Consider the following 16,925-nt stretch of genomic DNA (forward strand, 5'->3'; position numbering starts at 1 on the left):
GAACTTAGCATTCAGGTGGAGAGCTGGAGAAAATGATTTGTGAATGGGACAATGAGACTTGTGTGGAAAGATTAAGGGGGAACAGTGGGGAAAAAAGGTGAGTGAGAGGAAAAACCTAGTATAGTTTACTACTTGTGGTAAGTTTTATACATATATTGTCATTTTGATTTATGAGTTGTTATTTGACATCTGAGTTCTGTATGTGTTATATCCTCAACTAGATTTCCTTATAGTTTGTATTTTACTTCCCTTTACTCTTTATAATGCCCCAAACAGCACAGTTCTATTTACAAAGTATGTCCTCAATATTAGATTACTTAGTTTAAACTTAACCTAATTATACTTCTAATGGGCCAAATCTTGCCTGAATTTTTTTTCATTACTTATTTACCAAGCGAATTACTGGAAAATGTTGTAAATGGTATATTTAACTAATACAAGAAAGCACTTTTGGAGGATCCACTGATTATGGTTCAAATGGATGATTACAATTGTTTTTTTTTCTTTAGTAATTCATATTGGATTAGACATCTTCTATTGATATATGTATATCTTAGCATACCTTTAGAGTCATATCTATTAAAATGTTTTGTGATTCAGGCTTGTTAGTATTTCAGGCTATATTTTTAATTAGGTGGATTTAATAAAACTTTACCATATATAAAGACAGACAACATACCAGAATAGAGGGAAAAAATATCTCTAGACCTGAAGTCTGCCTGTTAAACAGGTCCCAGCATTGTAACAGATTGTACGACTTTGGCCAGGTTACTTAATTTCTCTGTGCTTTAGGTTTACTCTTTGCAAAGGCATTTTTCCTGAACTTCAGAATTTGAGATTACTTAAGCTTTCTTGGATTGATAGTATTTGCTGACTGTCAATGTATATGTGGGGCTTTTTTACCCCAGTTATAATAATAATAATTGCTACTATTTAATTATTGTTAAAAACAATCATTTGCATTCCAACCTTCTAAAAGATTCAGTTTAACAAATATGAAATGCTTATGTACTCTCAATGCTCTGTTCATTGGGAACTACAGAAGGAAAAAGACTGCTTTTGGAGAGAATACAGTTTATCTAGGAAGGCAAGAATAAAATATATGGTAGTCTTGTGCATATAGTATGTCTTCTGACTAATAGCCCCAACTGTTGTCTGTAGTCTCTAAAGACCGCAAACTCTGCCTCTTCACCCCAACAGGACTGTCCATTAGTGTCCTCAGGGAAAACAGCCCAGAAAGACATTTCTTTTTAGGACAAACCAATTTTGACAAAGAGAGCTTACTCTTTACTATGGTCCTTTTGATAGAAAGAACCTATTGTTTTTGGCCTTGCCAGATCTAGGTTTCCTCCAGGAAATGATCTCTAGTATTAATTCATAGCAAGGATGGGAAATTGCTCTAATTATTTTTTCTTTTGCCACTGTAATCTTTGAAGTAGAAATTAATTACATCAACCTAAAATTTAATCTTAAAAGGAATCAGGAAGTACAAATCCTGATTGGCAATGGCCAGTTTTGCAAAATTTCCTGTACATTGAATAAAATCAGATCTATGAACACTTTAAGTTTTAGATTTTTGTGATTTTACCTTTTTTCCGTTTGCTTTTATATTTTTGAGGACTTTTAAAATTTTACTTTAAATATGTCTTAAGAAATTTTGGTGTTGAACAAATAATTTCATTTAGTTTAGCCAAGGATGCATTCATATTGGGACTGAAAAGAAGCTCAAGTGGTCTCAGTGAAAAGCCAGCTGAAGGATTATATTTTATATAGAGAGTATTATGATTAGAGCTGGACTGATCATTTCACTGTCCTGCTCCAAAAACCTCAGTGGCTCCCCATTTCCTGTGGAATTAAATGAGAACTCTTCACCCCAACATTCAGGTCCTTAGTATTATTCTAGCTTATCTTTCCATTTTTGCTTACATTCGAGAACTCCAGGGAACAGAGCTGTTTGCTTTCCCCCAAATGTATAATCTATGTTTTCCCTCCTGAGAATCCTTGCTCTTGCGTTTCATCTCATTGAAATGCCACTGACCTTACCTGTTGAAAGGCTATTTATCTTTCCATGTCCAGTTCAAAAGCTGTCACCTTCCTGGAACCTATAGGGATTCTTCACTTTTTCTCCACTCCCATCATCCATTCTCTTCAAGTTTTCTCTCCTCACTTTGTAACTTTTATAGGACTTATTTCATTCTTCCTTACATTATGGTTATTTGTGTGTTTGTGTTTCTCTACTTAATTTGTAAGTTTGTTAAGTATAGGAAATGTGTCTTACTGTTTTTTAAATATCCCATAGTACCTTGCACATCACAAGTGTTTGATACGTGTTTATCAAGTTGAATCCAAATAGAGGAAGAAAAGTGCTTATTCTAGAAACAGTTATTTATTCAGAAAGAAAATAAAATAGGCACAATGTTTAATTTATTACGATTTGTTATGGTGCAGTTAATACCGACAGCAGTGCAAATTGTTGGAAAACAATTTGGTGTAACAATTATAGTCATACTAAAGATTATAAAGTTGAAAGTGAAAAACTGCTTGTCATCCCATAGCCTAGAGAAAACTCCTATAAACATTTTGGTGAATATTCTTCCAGACTTCACTTCTAAGTGTGTTTGTGTGTGTGTGTGTGTGTGTGTGTGTGTGTGTGTATAAAATGTACTGTTTTTCTTTTCAGAAAATGTAACCCAGTATACATACTGTTTTATAACCTTCTTTAATAAATTATAAGTCCTGGATGTCTTTCCATGTAAATAAAGAATCCCATATCATTATTTAGTGGTCTGCTAGTTATTCTTTACTGTAGAATTTATCCAGTTAATTAATCTGTTGATATTTTGCTGTCTTAAACCGCTGCTGTGATGAAATCCACATGTCTCATTAGTTCCTTATAAATTACTAGAAGTGGAATGATCAGATCAAAGGGAGTGTACTTCTTAAGACTTTTTGGTACGTATTATTCAGTTGACCTCCAGGAAGTTTGTACTAAACTTTGAACTTTAAAGTTTGTATTAAACAGTAGTAAACAAATGTGCTAAACTAATTTCCTCGCACCCTTGCCAACCCTGGGTATTATCATTCTTTTAATTTTTTTTAGGCACAACGTTTAAAAAAATATCATTTTAGAGATTTCCATTTTAGGAATCGATAGTCCTGTATGCTTGTTTTTATCCAAAGTTAAAGGTGAGAGGTAAATATTTTCCTATCTTATGGCTCTAGGTTTCATGAGGGTAGAAATATAGAGGGATTGGGGGTCAGGGTACCTTCTGTTTATATAATTATTTATTTATAATAATGTAAATTTATTTTCAACAATTAAAAGGAACCTGGCATATACCTATTATAATACCAGAGTTTTTTCTTAAAAGATTAATAGTATTAAAATTGATATAAATAAAATCTACCTTTTGTTGAACACTTACTACTTGTGAGCTAATGCACCATGTGTTTTTAATGGTTTATCACAATATACGTAGTAGACAGATCATTTTTAATTTTATAGATGAGAAACTGAGGCTCAAAAAGGTAAAGCAATTAACCTATAGTGACAGTGATAGCTAAGTAATAGAGCAGGAATTTGAACATTGTTTTATTTGGTACCGAATTGATTATGCAGAAAGACCTAAAAAAAAATTGCCATTATTTATCCCGTTGAGTCTGTTGATGTCAAAACTTTTTCTTTCTTTCCAATAAATTTGGTAATGGGTTAGTGCTATTAAAGTTTCTCCAGTGAATAGTTTGTACAACAGGGTTCTTTAAGGAGGGATAGATGCCCTACAGAATGGAAAAGCTTCTCTGTAAATTGTAATCCTTCAACTATTTCTTAAAGGCTGTTGGAAACATAGCCTGTTTTATGAATGTGCCTATCAACCTAGAGAATAAAAGGCATTTAAGGAATACAGGGTACTCTGAGCCAAAAGACGCCTTGCATGCCTCTGTCTACAACTCTAGCTTTGATAGTCATTGAATCATTAGAAAACTGGTTAATCATTAGATTATTAGACTTTTTTTGTTTACCTACTATATAATGGTATCAGAAGTTTTAAAGAAAAGGTGGTCACTTGCTCTCAAAGGGTCTGTTGTCTACAGCAGAAATCAGACTCCTAAATAAGAAGCTACAATTCAGTGTGATTAGTTGCTCCCCCTATAAAGAAGACACTCATATTGAATCATGAGCAGATCCTCATATGTGTATGCAAAAGACACACGTAAAAGAAACTTTGAATGTAAATTTAAAGTCTCTCAAAAAGAGACTCTAAAATAAAATGAAGGTAAATGAATGAGTGTCAGCAAGATGGCAAAAGCTGATCTAAGGGTATTTGGAAGCGAAAGTGACATTTAAGATGCCTCTGAAAGGCCAGTGAGTATTTTATAGGCAGAGAATGCGGAAGGAGAATCTTAGGCAAAGGGACGAATAGCATGTGCAAAAGAATAGGAGTTTTGAAAGACTGTGATGGTACATGTGGAGAGTAGAAAGTAGTATGATTGCAGTAGAGCTCAAGGAGTTCCCTGTGTCGGAACTGGTGGGAGAAAAACTTAGAGGAAGATTGGATCTAGTTTCTGAAGGTTATTGGATCATGCTGAGGTATTTAGACTTTATCCTGAAGTCACCAACGGTTAAGCAGGGGAGTGATGGGATTCTGTCTGTGTGTTTGATAATATGGAGGGGGTTGGAGGGAAGAAAGACTGGAGAGAGCAAGACCCATAAGTAGATTATTGCAGTAGTCAAGGCAGAAGATGATGAGAATCTAAGGAAAGGCAGTGACAATGAGTATTCATGAGAAGAGTTAGATCTGAAAGACATTGGAGTAGAATGGAGCAAAGTAGAAATAACGTGGAGGCAATTTGGAGACAGATGCTCTGGATCACAGTACCAGCGTTATTAACTCTACAATCCTAGGCAGGTTAACTATTCTGAGCCTCAGTTTGCCATCTGTAAAAGGTAATAGTCCCTTCTTAGTGGGGTAGGTTAAAGAGTAGATGAAATAAAATATTTGGATGTGTTGGGGTACTCAAAACCTCTATACAATGTTATTATGACTTTGAAGAAAGGAAAGGAAAGAGTCATGGGTGACATTGAAGCTTCTAACTGGGTTGGTAGGGGGACTTAGAGAAGAGAAATATTGAGTTTGATTTTGGATATATTAAGTTTGAGCTGCATTTGGGATATCCAGATTGGGATCCCAAGAGGCAGTTGGAAACATAGATTGGAACTCAGAGAGAACATATAATAGAAAGAGAGATTTGAACAATAGCTTTGGGAGATTCCATGGGAACCCCAAATGGACAGTGTTGTCTCCCTTGTCTCCTGCCAGTGTCCTGCACGTCTCTCAGATTCAGAGAATGAAGAACCTTCTCGAGGCAAGATGATACAGACACACCGCTCGGCATTTGTTTCCAAGAACAACTCCTACTCCTTATCTTTCCTGGCAGGGTAAGAGACTGATACTGAATCCAGTCAGGGTTCTTTCATTTTGGGATATGAGACAAAAGAGACTGGGGGAGCTTTAAAGTGTTTGTTGTAGCTACTTTGGGGGAGGTGGGAGTGAGGGAAAATGGGGGAACTGGCTTTCAAATATGGGTTAGGAATAAGGGGCTGACCTGAAATTTTAAAAAAAAGTAAATTTTACCCATTTCGGGTATCCTCAGGGTAAGATTGTACTAATTGCTCTGCTGCAGAGTTGAACTTTCTTTTCTGGGAGGAAACAACAAAGCCTTCTTCAACAACCATTGATAATGAAGACAATATCCATGGATTTTCTTTGTGGACTTTTTTCCTCTTAATAGGAACTTGAGACCAGAGTTGATGTATTTTCAATGCCTGGAACTAAAATATATATTGATAGGTTTCAGGAGGGCAAACTAAAAAGTTTTTAAGACGTTTGTCAAGGCACTTCTTGTTCCTTTAGACTTTGCAGGCCCTGGGGAGGAAAGGAAGGAGGAATTGGATGAATGTGGTGATGGAAGAATAATGAAGGGCTTGGTGGAAGGAAGGAAAGAAGGATGGATAGATGGATGGATAGGTAGGTAGGTAGGTAGGTAGATAGATAGCAGGAGGGAAAGGAAGGGAAGAAGAAATGAAAGAAGGGAGGAAAGCTGGAAGGAATCATTTATTCAACAGGCAGGAGGTACTATGTGCCATGCCCTCTCTTTTAATATAAAAAGATACAGTCTTTACCCCATTTTTTTGTCTTTTTTGATTTAGAGCTGGCATTGCTCACCCTTATTTCTAGGGTTCTTCTCCTTCCCACAGCACTATGAAGTGTATCTCTCTTGCTGTTCCTATGGACATGTACCTGGACCCTTTATATCTTAAGGCTTTTTATTGCTACCCACTAATAAATATGACCAAAAAAATCTACCAAGTTTAAGAATGTTATAAAGTTCATACTATTGTGAACCCTGTTCTTTTTATATCTGAATCCTTTTGGTATATGTTCTGATTTTCCTGTTCTTTTTCTTTTTTAAATTTTAGTGGAGTATAGTTGATTTACAATGTTGTGTTAGTTTCAGGTGTACAGAAAAGTGATTCAGTTATACATATACATATATTCATTCTTTTTCAGATTCTTTTCCCATATAGGTTATTACAGAATATTGAGCATTTCCTGTTATTTCTGTGAGTAAAATTCGCTAAACCTCTCCTCTTAAATGCCTCCCCTTCTCTGGGTGATGGTAACTCCTTCCAGGAAGGCCCTTTCCTAAACAGTTTATTCACTCATTTGACATTTGTTGAATGGCCACTGGATTGTAGCCACTGTAGCTTGACTGATGAAATGAGAACCCAATACGTAAGATGTAAGCCAGTGTACTTAACCTTTTATGGTGATGATGAAACTCTTGCTTTATGCATATGAGCTTGAACTATAGATGCCCTGTAAAGTTAAAAATTTCAAGATTGCTTGACTAAGAATCGTCAGCTTCTGAATGTGTATGTGGATTTTTCCCCATTTATAGCGGGTGTATCTTAATGTTTATTAGAGGGATCTACTGAAAAGAGAAGATCATATTAATTCCAATCAAGTCACCATAAATATCCCCTGAAACAAATAAATGTTGCTTTAGGCAGTCTGTGATTAGTTAGTTAATATCTCTTCATTTGAAATTACTTGGGAAAAAGGAAAATTTTATTAAAACCCAAATATGATGCCAAGGCCAAATTGCCCCAGTTAATTGGAGTGGACACTGGATAGGTGAACTACTTATTACCAATTCCAGTCTCTACCCCTGTAATTCATTCTTTTAAAGTGGGTAGAAGGTTAATATGTTGTTACTTAGAAATGCCTACCAAGGAACTTAGAAAATTCTTCTCTAAAGGGCAAAATGTAAAGTCTATACAGAGGGGTGTGCTTTTGATTATGTGTGGCTCTGGAATATGTGTGGTATATCTTCTTTTCCTGCTCCTTGGCCCATCCTTGCCCTTAGTATGTATCGTTGAGTCACAATGGGATTAATTTATAAGAAAATATTTACTTAACATGTTATTGTTAAGAAATGTTGCAATGAGTATTATACATATATGGATTTCAGCATTTATTTTTTCAAAATATCCAAGGTTGTGGGCTGAGTTCAGTTATTAGTACAGTTTTTTAAAAAATTAATTGGATTTGGTTGGTAGGGTTATCTTTTTAGGAAATAGTTTGCTGATGTCATGGAAACTTTAGGTTGGAAAATTTATTATGGTAATACTGTGAATTGCATCTCTTATTTAGTCAACATGTTTTACTTCTTAGTTAAGAAAATATTAAGTTTCAATTCTAAATGATATTTAGGAAAACAATATGAAGTTGTTAGTGCTGACAATGAGATGAGGCATATGGATATATTAAAAAAGAATTAGCATGGTGATGGTTGCATAGCGATGTGCCTGTAAACTTAAAATGGTTAAAATGGTAACTTTCATGTTATATATATTTTACCACAAGAAAAAAAGAATTAGCATTGTTAACAGTTTTGGGATATTTCAAATGCATTTTTTTCTGTCTGTTAAGCAATAACAGAAGAATAGGTTTTTCTCTGCAAGTTTGTTTCCTAAAGAGAGTTCATCTGTAAAAGTTTTAAAGTTTTTTACATCTGTATTTAAATCAAATTAATCTGCATTTATTTTACTTATCTACTTTATAAACTTTTCTTTCTTAAGCCCAAAAGCATGGAGTTAAGAGTGAGTAGTCCTGATAGGATGGTTATTTTGGAAGGAATCCATCAATAGATTCTGGCTGAGTCTTGCCAGTAGCTCAGTATATTTTCATTTGAAACATTCAAAGCAAAGAATGTTTTGCAGCACTATTAATAAAGTTCTATAGCCCTTTGAAAATGAAACTTCTTCCAAATAGGCAGATAGAGTAATAGTTAACCCAAGGTCATTTCTAAGTAAATTATAAAATATATGTGAATTGAAAAGAATTAACTTGAACCATAAGATATATAATTATAAAGTTAGGCTTTTATTTTAAATATCTGAAAAACTGGTTTGTTTATTTGTTTACATTTATTTCCCCTCATTCCTCATGCCCTCTTCACCACTAGAAGAATCAAACAAAAAACGTGGTTGCAAGTTATTCTAAAAACTCAGTCTGGAAAAACTTTCTCTGTTGAGCTAGTGTCTTTTCTAAGAGCTACACGTTCAGTTGTGTTTTCCTCTTTGCTTTGGCTGTCAGGAAGTTTAGAATTAAGACAGAGTTTTCAATTCAGTCATCATGACCTTCCAACATGGCATATAATTAAAGAAATAATTTTTGGCATACTCTTCTCATATTTATTACTTAATGTGGTCTTTATTCTCTATTAACGCTCATTCTTTATGTATTTTTACTGTAAGTCACTTAAAATTCTTCTTGGGAATAGGGTATAACCATAAAAAGAAATATAATCAAACCATCTATCCTCCTTCCAGTTTAAAAAATAAAGAAAAGAAGGCGATGCAGTAATGCCAGTACTGCCATTCTGTACAAAACTATATCTTAAGTAAACGGTGCCTAGTGAGATTACTGGCATATGATAAGCCTTCAGTGAGTATAGCTGCTGCTATTTTGTTATCTTCTTTTAGAACTCTTAGAACTGAAAAGGATCTTAAATATTGTTTTATCTAATTCCTTTGTTTTATGGGTGAGAAGACTAAAGCTCAGCGAGAGACCATGGCTTGCCAAATCTTAGACTGCTAGAGTAGTAGGACAATGAGTTAGAACTGAGATTTCTTGGCTCTTTCCACTATACCCTTTTGTCCCCCATGACTTTCTTATAGATCACTATGCTGCCTCTGCCCATTTTCCCACTAGGCTTTAAATCCTTTGCAAGCAGGGACAAAAGTCTTGTTGACCATTGTATTCACAGTACTTAGTACAGTGCCTGGCACATAATAGAGGCTCAATAAATACTTGTGGAATGTTTAATGAGATAGGTCTTGGTGCCCTTGGGTAGGTTAAAGGGGGCTTTTTCAGAATTGTCAAACTTGCAGAGTCTGTAGGAGGGAGGACTCTGGGAGCTGTGGAGGAAACAGATTGGCTGGTGGCTGTTGTTTAGACTAGATTCCATAGGATTAATATGGGATTTAGGGGGAGTCTAATGACCACATTGATAAAGCTTTTATACTATAAAGTTGTCTTTAGCTCTTTAATACATTAACAGTAGCTTATGAGGATCCTTTTTATACATTCTGTAAAAGAAAAATCTGTGTTACACTGAGTAATAATTAAGCCTTAATTAGGTAGAAATTAACTACATTATATTGTTTTCTAATGTCCAAATACTTTAAGCGTGGGTCTGTGGTTCAGAGTCGGGTGCAGCAAAAGAGACCTGAAGTGTCTATGCTTCCTCTAAGGTGTGTGTGTAAGGAGAGATAGAGACAGAGACTGACTGCAGACTCAGTCATATTAACTGCATGCCCAGCCAGTGTTGGAGTGAATTAAAATATGCATACTTGTTCCTCTTTTTTAAAATGAACGAATGAAAATATAGATGCTTTCAGCGGACAGATACCAGACACATAAATGATGTGATACTGGAGGACTAGCTTTATTATTTTTTAATTATTTTATTTTTGGCTGTGTTGGGTTTTCGTTGCTGTGCACGGGCTTTCTCTAGTTGCAGCGAGCGGGGGCTACTCTTCCTTGTGGCGCATGGACTTCTCATCGCGGTGGCTTCTCCTGTTGCAGAGCGTGGGCTCTAGGCACGCAGGCTTCAGTAATTGTGGCTCGCGGGCTCTAGAGCACAGGCTCAGTAGTTGTGGCACGCAGGCTTAGTTGCTTCGCGGCATGTGCGATCTTACTGGACCAGGGCTTGAACCTGCGTTTCCTGCATTGGCAGGCGGATTCTGAACCGCTGCGCCACCAGGGAAGCCCTGGAGGGCTAGCTTTAGAATTGATGAAAGGAGGCAAACCAGAGAGATGAGGGTGGAGAAGCCAGTCTAGGGAGTTTTAGGGAATTAGTGGTGTGAGCTTGAGTAAAATCAGTTGACCTCCTTCTGTATCATTTATGTAAAATGCAAGTTGTTATGCCCTACCTATTGCTGGGCAGGGGATTTCCCTGAATGATTTCTTAAGACTCTTTTCGCCTCTAAAACTGAAGTGTCTAGAAGTGGCTTAGAGCAGGGTTTTAAAAGGTGGAGGAAATGTGACCAGGGCATGAAAAGGAAAGGGTAAGGGGCAGTTAGTGAGTTCTGTAAAAATCTCAGGATTAGACTTAGCAAGTTATGTGTGGGGAATAGTCCAAACAGTAACCACGAGGGAAAGGAGACTATGAGAGAAAAATGAGGTAGTGATTTAAAAGAAACCACAAGGCTTGATGATGGCCTGGGGCAGGTCGTGTGTGTGCGTGTGTGTGTGTGTGTGTGTGTGTGTGTGTGTGTGAGCGAGCGTGTGTGTGTGTGTGTGTGTGTGTGTGTGTTGGGGGAGGGATAAAAGAATAGAAGCAAATCAAGTGGATGAGCTGGTTAAGAGGACAAATCTTGTTAAGAGTATGGAGTATGGATGGAAAAGGAAGATAGCTTAAGGAGAAGTGATGTGGAATTTAAGGAGCAGGTTTTAGAGGTGTCAGTAATCTCTCTGCCATACTAAAGTAGGAATATACTGGTGGTTTTCAGAGGGGTCTGGCAGGATGGTGAAGGGTAGCATCAGGGAACTAGCTTTTTCCCAGGGCTTCCTGCCATGTTCAGTACTTTACATACCTCATTTCCTTTAGTTCTTACATTAATCCTATAAGATTTATAACATTCTCATTTTTCAGCTGAGGAGAATGCAGTTCAAAGAGGTTAAGTAACTCACCCCAGAACTTCTCACCTGAGTAGGGTGACAGAGATGGAATTGGAACTCAGGTCTCTCTTGACTCCAAACCTATGCTCTTTCTAGCAAACCATTGTCAGAACCCTGTGACAGAAGGCTCTGTGCTTAAGCTCTTTGTCTTGAAATGATCTACCTTTACAGCAGAAAGCTTCCTTCCTTCTGTTTGTTTAAATAATTTATACCCTGTCTTGTTCTAAAATAATACAAGATTGTACAGAGGTGGGTAAGAAGCTGTCCAGTTATCCTCTTGTTTGAGGGGACTCAAATCCTTTTGCATTACTCTAGGCCTTTTGAAATACAGCTGTGGAAACAATGTTCCTATCCATCAGCAAACAAATACTAGTGCATGTCCAGAATAGGCAAATATGTAGAGACAGAAAGTAGATAAGTGGTTGCTTAGGGCTGGAGGAGAAGGCAGGGTTTAGGAGTAAGAGCTAAAGGGTATGAGGTTTCTTTATGAGGTGATGGAAACGTTTTAAAATTGTGATGGTTAAATAACTCTGTGAATATACTAAAAACCATTAAATTTTACACTTTAAAAAAAGAAAGAGGGACTTCCCTGGTGGCACAGTGGTTAAGAATCCGCCAGCCAATGCAGCGGACATGGGTTCGAGCCCTGGTCCGGGAAGATCCCACATGCCGTGGAGTAACTAAGCCTGTGCGCCACAACTACTGAGCCTGTTCTCTAGAGCCCGTGAGCCACAAGTACTGAAGCCCGTGTGCCACAACTACTGAAGCCCACCCGCCTAGAGCCCGTGATCTGCAACAAGAGAAGTCACCGCAATAAGAAGCCCGTGCACCGAAACGAAGACCCAATGCAGCCATAAATAAATAAATAAATAAATAAGTAAGTAAGTTAGTTAGTTAGTAAAAAAAAAAAAAAAGAAAGAATGCTAGTATACACAAGGCAGATAACCCAACAATAAATATACAAGGGAAGGATTGTAACAAAATCTTACCCATTTCTGGGCGCGTGGCAGCTACAGCTAGGCCTAAGGAAGCTGCTGCTTTTATTCAAGTATGTGTGTGGGGGTGGGAGGCCTCACACACCCAGGCTAGGGGCTGGGAGGAGGATCCTCTCTGACCTTCAGCCTCTTGGTGGAACTCAGCTCTGCCAGACCTGAGAGTTTGATTAAAAAACTAATGTGGTATGGGTATGTGAGAGACAGAGAGAGTGATGAGTGAGCAGTTAATAACATGAGCTGTCTAATGTTTTATATCATGTAATACCATTTGAAAACCCTTTAAGCAGTGCTTTATAAGCATTAAATCTTCTGGCTTTCCAGCTGCATGTTTATACTGGCTGCTCCTCCTTTTCTTTGTTTGTAAGTCAGATGCATTGTGGTTGTGGGTATTTTTAGCTTAACTAGAAATCCCAGAAACCATCTGGTCCCTTGGCAGTGGAAATTTTAAGCTAGTTGCCTTTCAGACAGTGCTGCTGTCTCTTGTTTATGACTTCATTATGTGTTTGGAAGAGAGAACTTCTCTAGACGTGCTGGGTCTATTCTGTGGCAGAGTAGAGTAGAATGTAATATCAGTATGCTGTGGTAGAAAGAGCACAGGCCTTAGAGTCTTGGAGATACAGGTTTAAACTTTGGCTTCAGCTATGTGACCTGGAAAAATCACTTCCTTCAGTTCTTTGTCTGTAAATTGAAGATGCTGATTTATAGGGTTTCTATATGGATTAAATGAGGTACAGTATATTTAAAACACACAATGCCTGACAGATAATAGAGTCCTAATAAATGATGAAGTTTTCTTTCCTTTCCTTAAGAATGTCGTAGGCATTTCTGTATATATTTTTATTCACTTATAAGAAATTTATTGAATATATCCACTATGTGCCAGGCACTGTGTGAGGGTTTAGGAATATAGAAATGGATGTGCACAAAGATGGGAGGAGTAGTTACTTCCTCTATTTTTTAGCAAAGGTATTGTTTGAGCTCTTAAATCTTAGGAACATTATCAAGTTTACTGCTGATGATTCTCAGCCAGCATTGAAGTCTCTTAACCTGACCAAATACTACAATAATAATATCTATATATTATATTGATGGTTTACACGATATTTTCACATTCATGATTTTTGTGACTCTTCATGTGACAATAACAACATTGGGGAATATAGTTATATAGGAACGAAGTTTATGTATGCTATTGAAATTGAGTTGGTATTAATTTGAAATATATTGTTTTCAATTACGATGTTAATTGTAATTCCCCAGGGCAACCACTAAGAAAATGACTAAAACATACATAGTTAAAGAAATAAGAAGGAAATCAAAATGGTACAGTAGGAGATATCTAACACAAAAGAAGGTGTTAATGTAGACATTGTGGAACAAAAAGGTACAAGACATATAGAAAATAAATAGAAAAATTGCATAAGTCCTTCCTTATCAGTAATTACATTAAATGTAAATGAATTAAACTCTCCAATTAAAAGGCAGAGATTGGCAGAATGGATTTAAAAACAGTATAGTCCAAATATATGATGAGACTCACTTTAGATCCAGAGACAGAAGTAGGTTGAAAGTGAAAAATGTAAACAGTGACCAAAAGAGAACTAGAATAGCTATACAATATGAGACAACGTAGACTTTATTATTACAAGAGACAAAGAGAGGCATTGTATAATTTTAAAAGGGTCAGTCCGCAAAGAAGATATAACAGCTGTAAACACATGTACACCTAATTATGGGTCCATAAGATATGTGAAGCAAAAACTGACAAAATTAAGGGGAATAATAGACATTTTAATATTAATAGTTGGAGACTTTAACACCCACTTTCAATGATGGGTAGACTATACAGATGAAAGATAAACAAAGGATATAGAAGACTTGAATAATACTGTATACCTGGCTAGAGACAAAATACCTAACTGATTCAAGAAGAAATTGAAAATCTGAATAGACCTATAACAAGTGAAAAGGTTGAACCAGTAATCAAAAAACATCTGGCAAAGAAAAGCCCAGGACCAGATGGCTTCACTGGTGTAACTACCAAACATTTAAAAAAGAATCAACATGAATGTTTCTCAAACTCTTTCAAAAATTAGAAGAGGAGTGAATACTTCCCGATTCATTCATTCTTTGAAGCCAGTATTACCCTGATACCAAAGCCATATGCAGACATCACAAGAAAAGAAAACTACAGGCCAATATCCTTTATGAATCTATATTCCAGCACACCATTGGAGGAAAAAAAGTACAAGCTTTGATACATTAGAGAGGGTAAGAGAAACACTTTGACTTAACCTGCATCACCCCTACCCCAGGGAAGCAGAACTCAGGTTCAAGAGAGATTTTCCTGGCTGATGATTGCCCCTGTGGGAGAAAGTAAGAGAGTGTGAGTGAACACCTGGCTTCTCCAACTTTATAGGAAGCCCATTTCTCTCCTGCCTCAACCAGAGTATTGAATTATGATCTACAGACCTAGGGGAAGGAAGAGTCTGGGAAAGCAGCAGATAGGGCTCTCAGAGGGCATTAAAGGGATGAGGATCTTACTAACTACATTACAGACTCCACCCACAAGTCACTGGGGAAGCCTCACCTATGGATCCTCCCAACTGGCCCATGGGCACTCCCATCGCTCCACATGCCTCATTCACACATGCTTCCACTCTGTGGCCAGTTCCCTGTGCATGCTCCCAGTGGCAGTGAGCGAGTTTTGGCATATGGCCAGTAAGCATGTGTAGAAAGCCAGCTAGAATCTGTGGGCAAGGGAGAGACCACAAATGAGCTTTACTGCCACCCTTGGGAAAACAAAATGGAGGCTGTCAGCTTTCGGCCGGGTATGTTGGAGGGTCAAGAGAAGGCATACAAGCTTGAGAATTTTGCCACAGAGGGAGAAAGCAACGAGCTGGTGTATCCATAGAAGATCTGAGAAAATACCAGCATCCCTACCAGAGCTGTTGGAAGGTTTTTCTCTCCTGAAGGCAGTTAGTAAAGTTCGGAGGAGGTGACTGCTACTTCAATGTGAGGACAGCAATGCAAAATGTCAAGGAACATGAAAAATCAAGGAAACATGACAGCATCAAAAGATCACAACAGTCTTCCAGTATTGGATCCCAAAAAACATGGAGGTCTGTGATTTATCCAACAAAGACTTCAAATTAGCTGTTTTAAGGAAGCTCAGTGAGCTACAAGATATGGGGATATATGTATATGTATAGCTGATTCTCTTTGTTGTACAGTAGAAACTAACACAACACTGTAAAGCAATTATACTCCAATAAAGATGTAAAAATAAATAAATTAATTAATAAGAGCTGAGAACGTCCCAAATCTGGGGAGAGATTTGGATATCTAAGTTTGTGAAGCTCATAGGTCACCAAACAAACTCAACTTAAAGCCATTCTCTCCAAGACACTGTATTATCAGGCCGCCCAAGATGGCTGTTCTCTTGCTCTCTGTACATCCCCTGCTCAACTAGTCCCTGCTTCACCTACACCCTACTCACATAACTGACCTTCCCTCTTAATCATAGCGCCTAATCAGTAAATGCCTATATACTTGTACCCCCTCCCCCCTCCCCATCTAGTGATTGTTCTAATCTTTAGATCAGAACATCTCCACCATGATAGCTTATCAAAGGGGCAGTAAGGGGCGTGCTCCTCTGCTCGTGCCCTGGTAACTGATGAGCCAACCTGACATCAATTCCCCCTATAACTGGTAACCTCCCTCTCCCCCTGGTAGTGAAGACCACTGCCATGTCTTGCCCACTGTCTGCTGCACACAGTGGAGTGTCACTCCAGGACCTTGCTTCAGACATGTGAGATCCCTGTTTAATCCCATTAAACTATTGATGTCTCTGTTGCTTACTCTGGGCTCTTTCTTCCATCTTGAGGCTGGGCAAGTACAGGGCTTACAGGCATACAAGGTATGGCTCAACAGACACATTATGATAAAACTGTCAAATATAAAAGACAAAGTGAGCATCTTAAAAGCAGCAAGAGAAAAGGATTATAACTTACAGGGGAACTCACATAAGGCTATCAGTAGAATTCTCAACAGAAACGATACAGTCCAGAGGAGTAGGATGATATATTCAGAGCACTGAAAGGAAAAAAAAAAAACCTGCCAGCCGAAATACTCTATCTAGTAAAGTTGTACTTCATATATGAAGGAGAGGTAAAGACTTTCCCAGACACACAAAAGCTGAGGGAGTTCATCACCACTAGACCTGCCTTACAAGAAATGCTGAAAGGAGTTCTTCAGGCTGAAACAAAATTATACTAATTAGTAACATGAAAAGATATGAAAATATAAAACACTCTGGTAAAGGTAAGTATATAGTCAAATTAAGAATACTTTAATAATGTTAACAAGGTGATATGTTAACCACTTAACTCTAGTATAAATGTTAAAAGGACAAGAGTATTAAAAATGATAGCTAAACTAATTTGTTAATGATGACACAATATAAAAAGACATCAAGTGTTTTGTGACATTAGAAACAAAATGGAGGAGAGTAAAAGGGTAAAGTTTTGTATGCAATCGAAGTTAAGTTGTTATCAAGCATAAAATAGACTCTTATATCTATAAGATGTTTTATGTAAGCCTCATGATAGCCAAAAAGCAAAAACCTACAGTGGATTCACATAAAATAAAAAGGGAATCAAAGCATACCTCTATAGAAAAT

The 16,925-nt window shown here is 37.2% G+C and overlaps 1 protein-coding gene across 3 annotated transcripts in view; it reads left to right on the forward strand.

The window, feature by feature from the left end:
* RNF169 (ring finger protein 169) overlaps positions 1-16,925 on the forward strand; it is an 87,100-nt gene that overhangs the window by 55,254 nt on the left and 14,921 nt on the right. For all 3 annotated transcript variants that reach the window (XR_013829531.1, XR_013829532.1, XM_079930159.1), the window contains exon 4: positions 5,319-5,437. Coding sequence is in view for 1 of the 3 variants with exons in the window: in XM_079930159.1 (XP_079786285.1) it covers positions 5,319-5,437 (119 nt within the window). In the remaining 2 variants the exon portion in view is untranslated. The remainder of the gene's footprint in view (positions 1-5,318; positions 5,438-16,925) is intronic.

Source organism: Stenella coeruleoalba (assembly GCF_951394435.1).
Source record: "Stenella coeruleoalba genome assembly, chromosome: 8".
Lineage (NCBI taxonomy): Eukaryota > Metazoa > Chordata > Mammalia > Artiodactyla > Delphinidae > Stenella > Stenella coeruleoalba.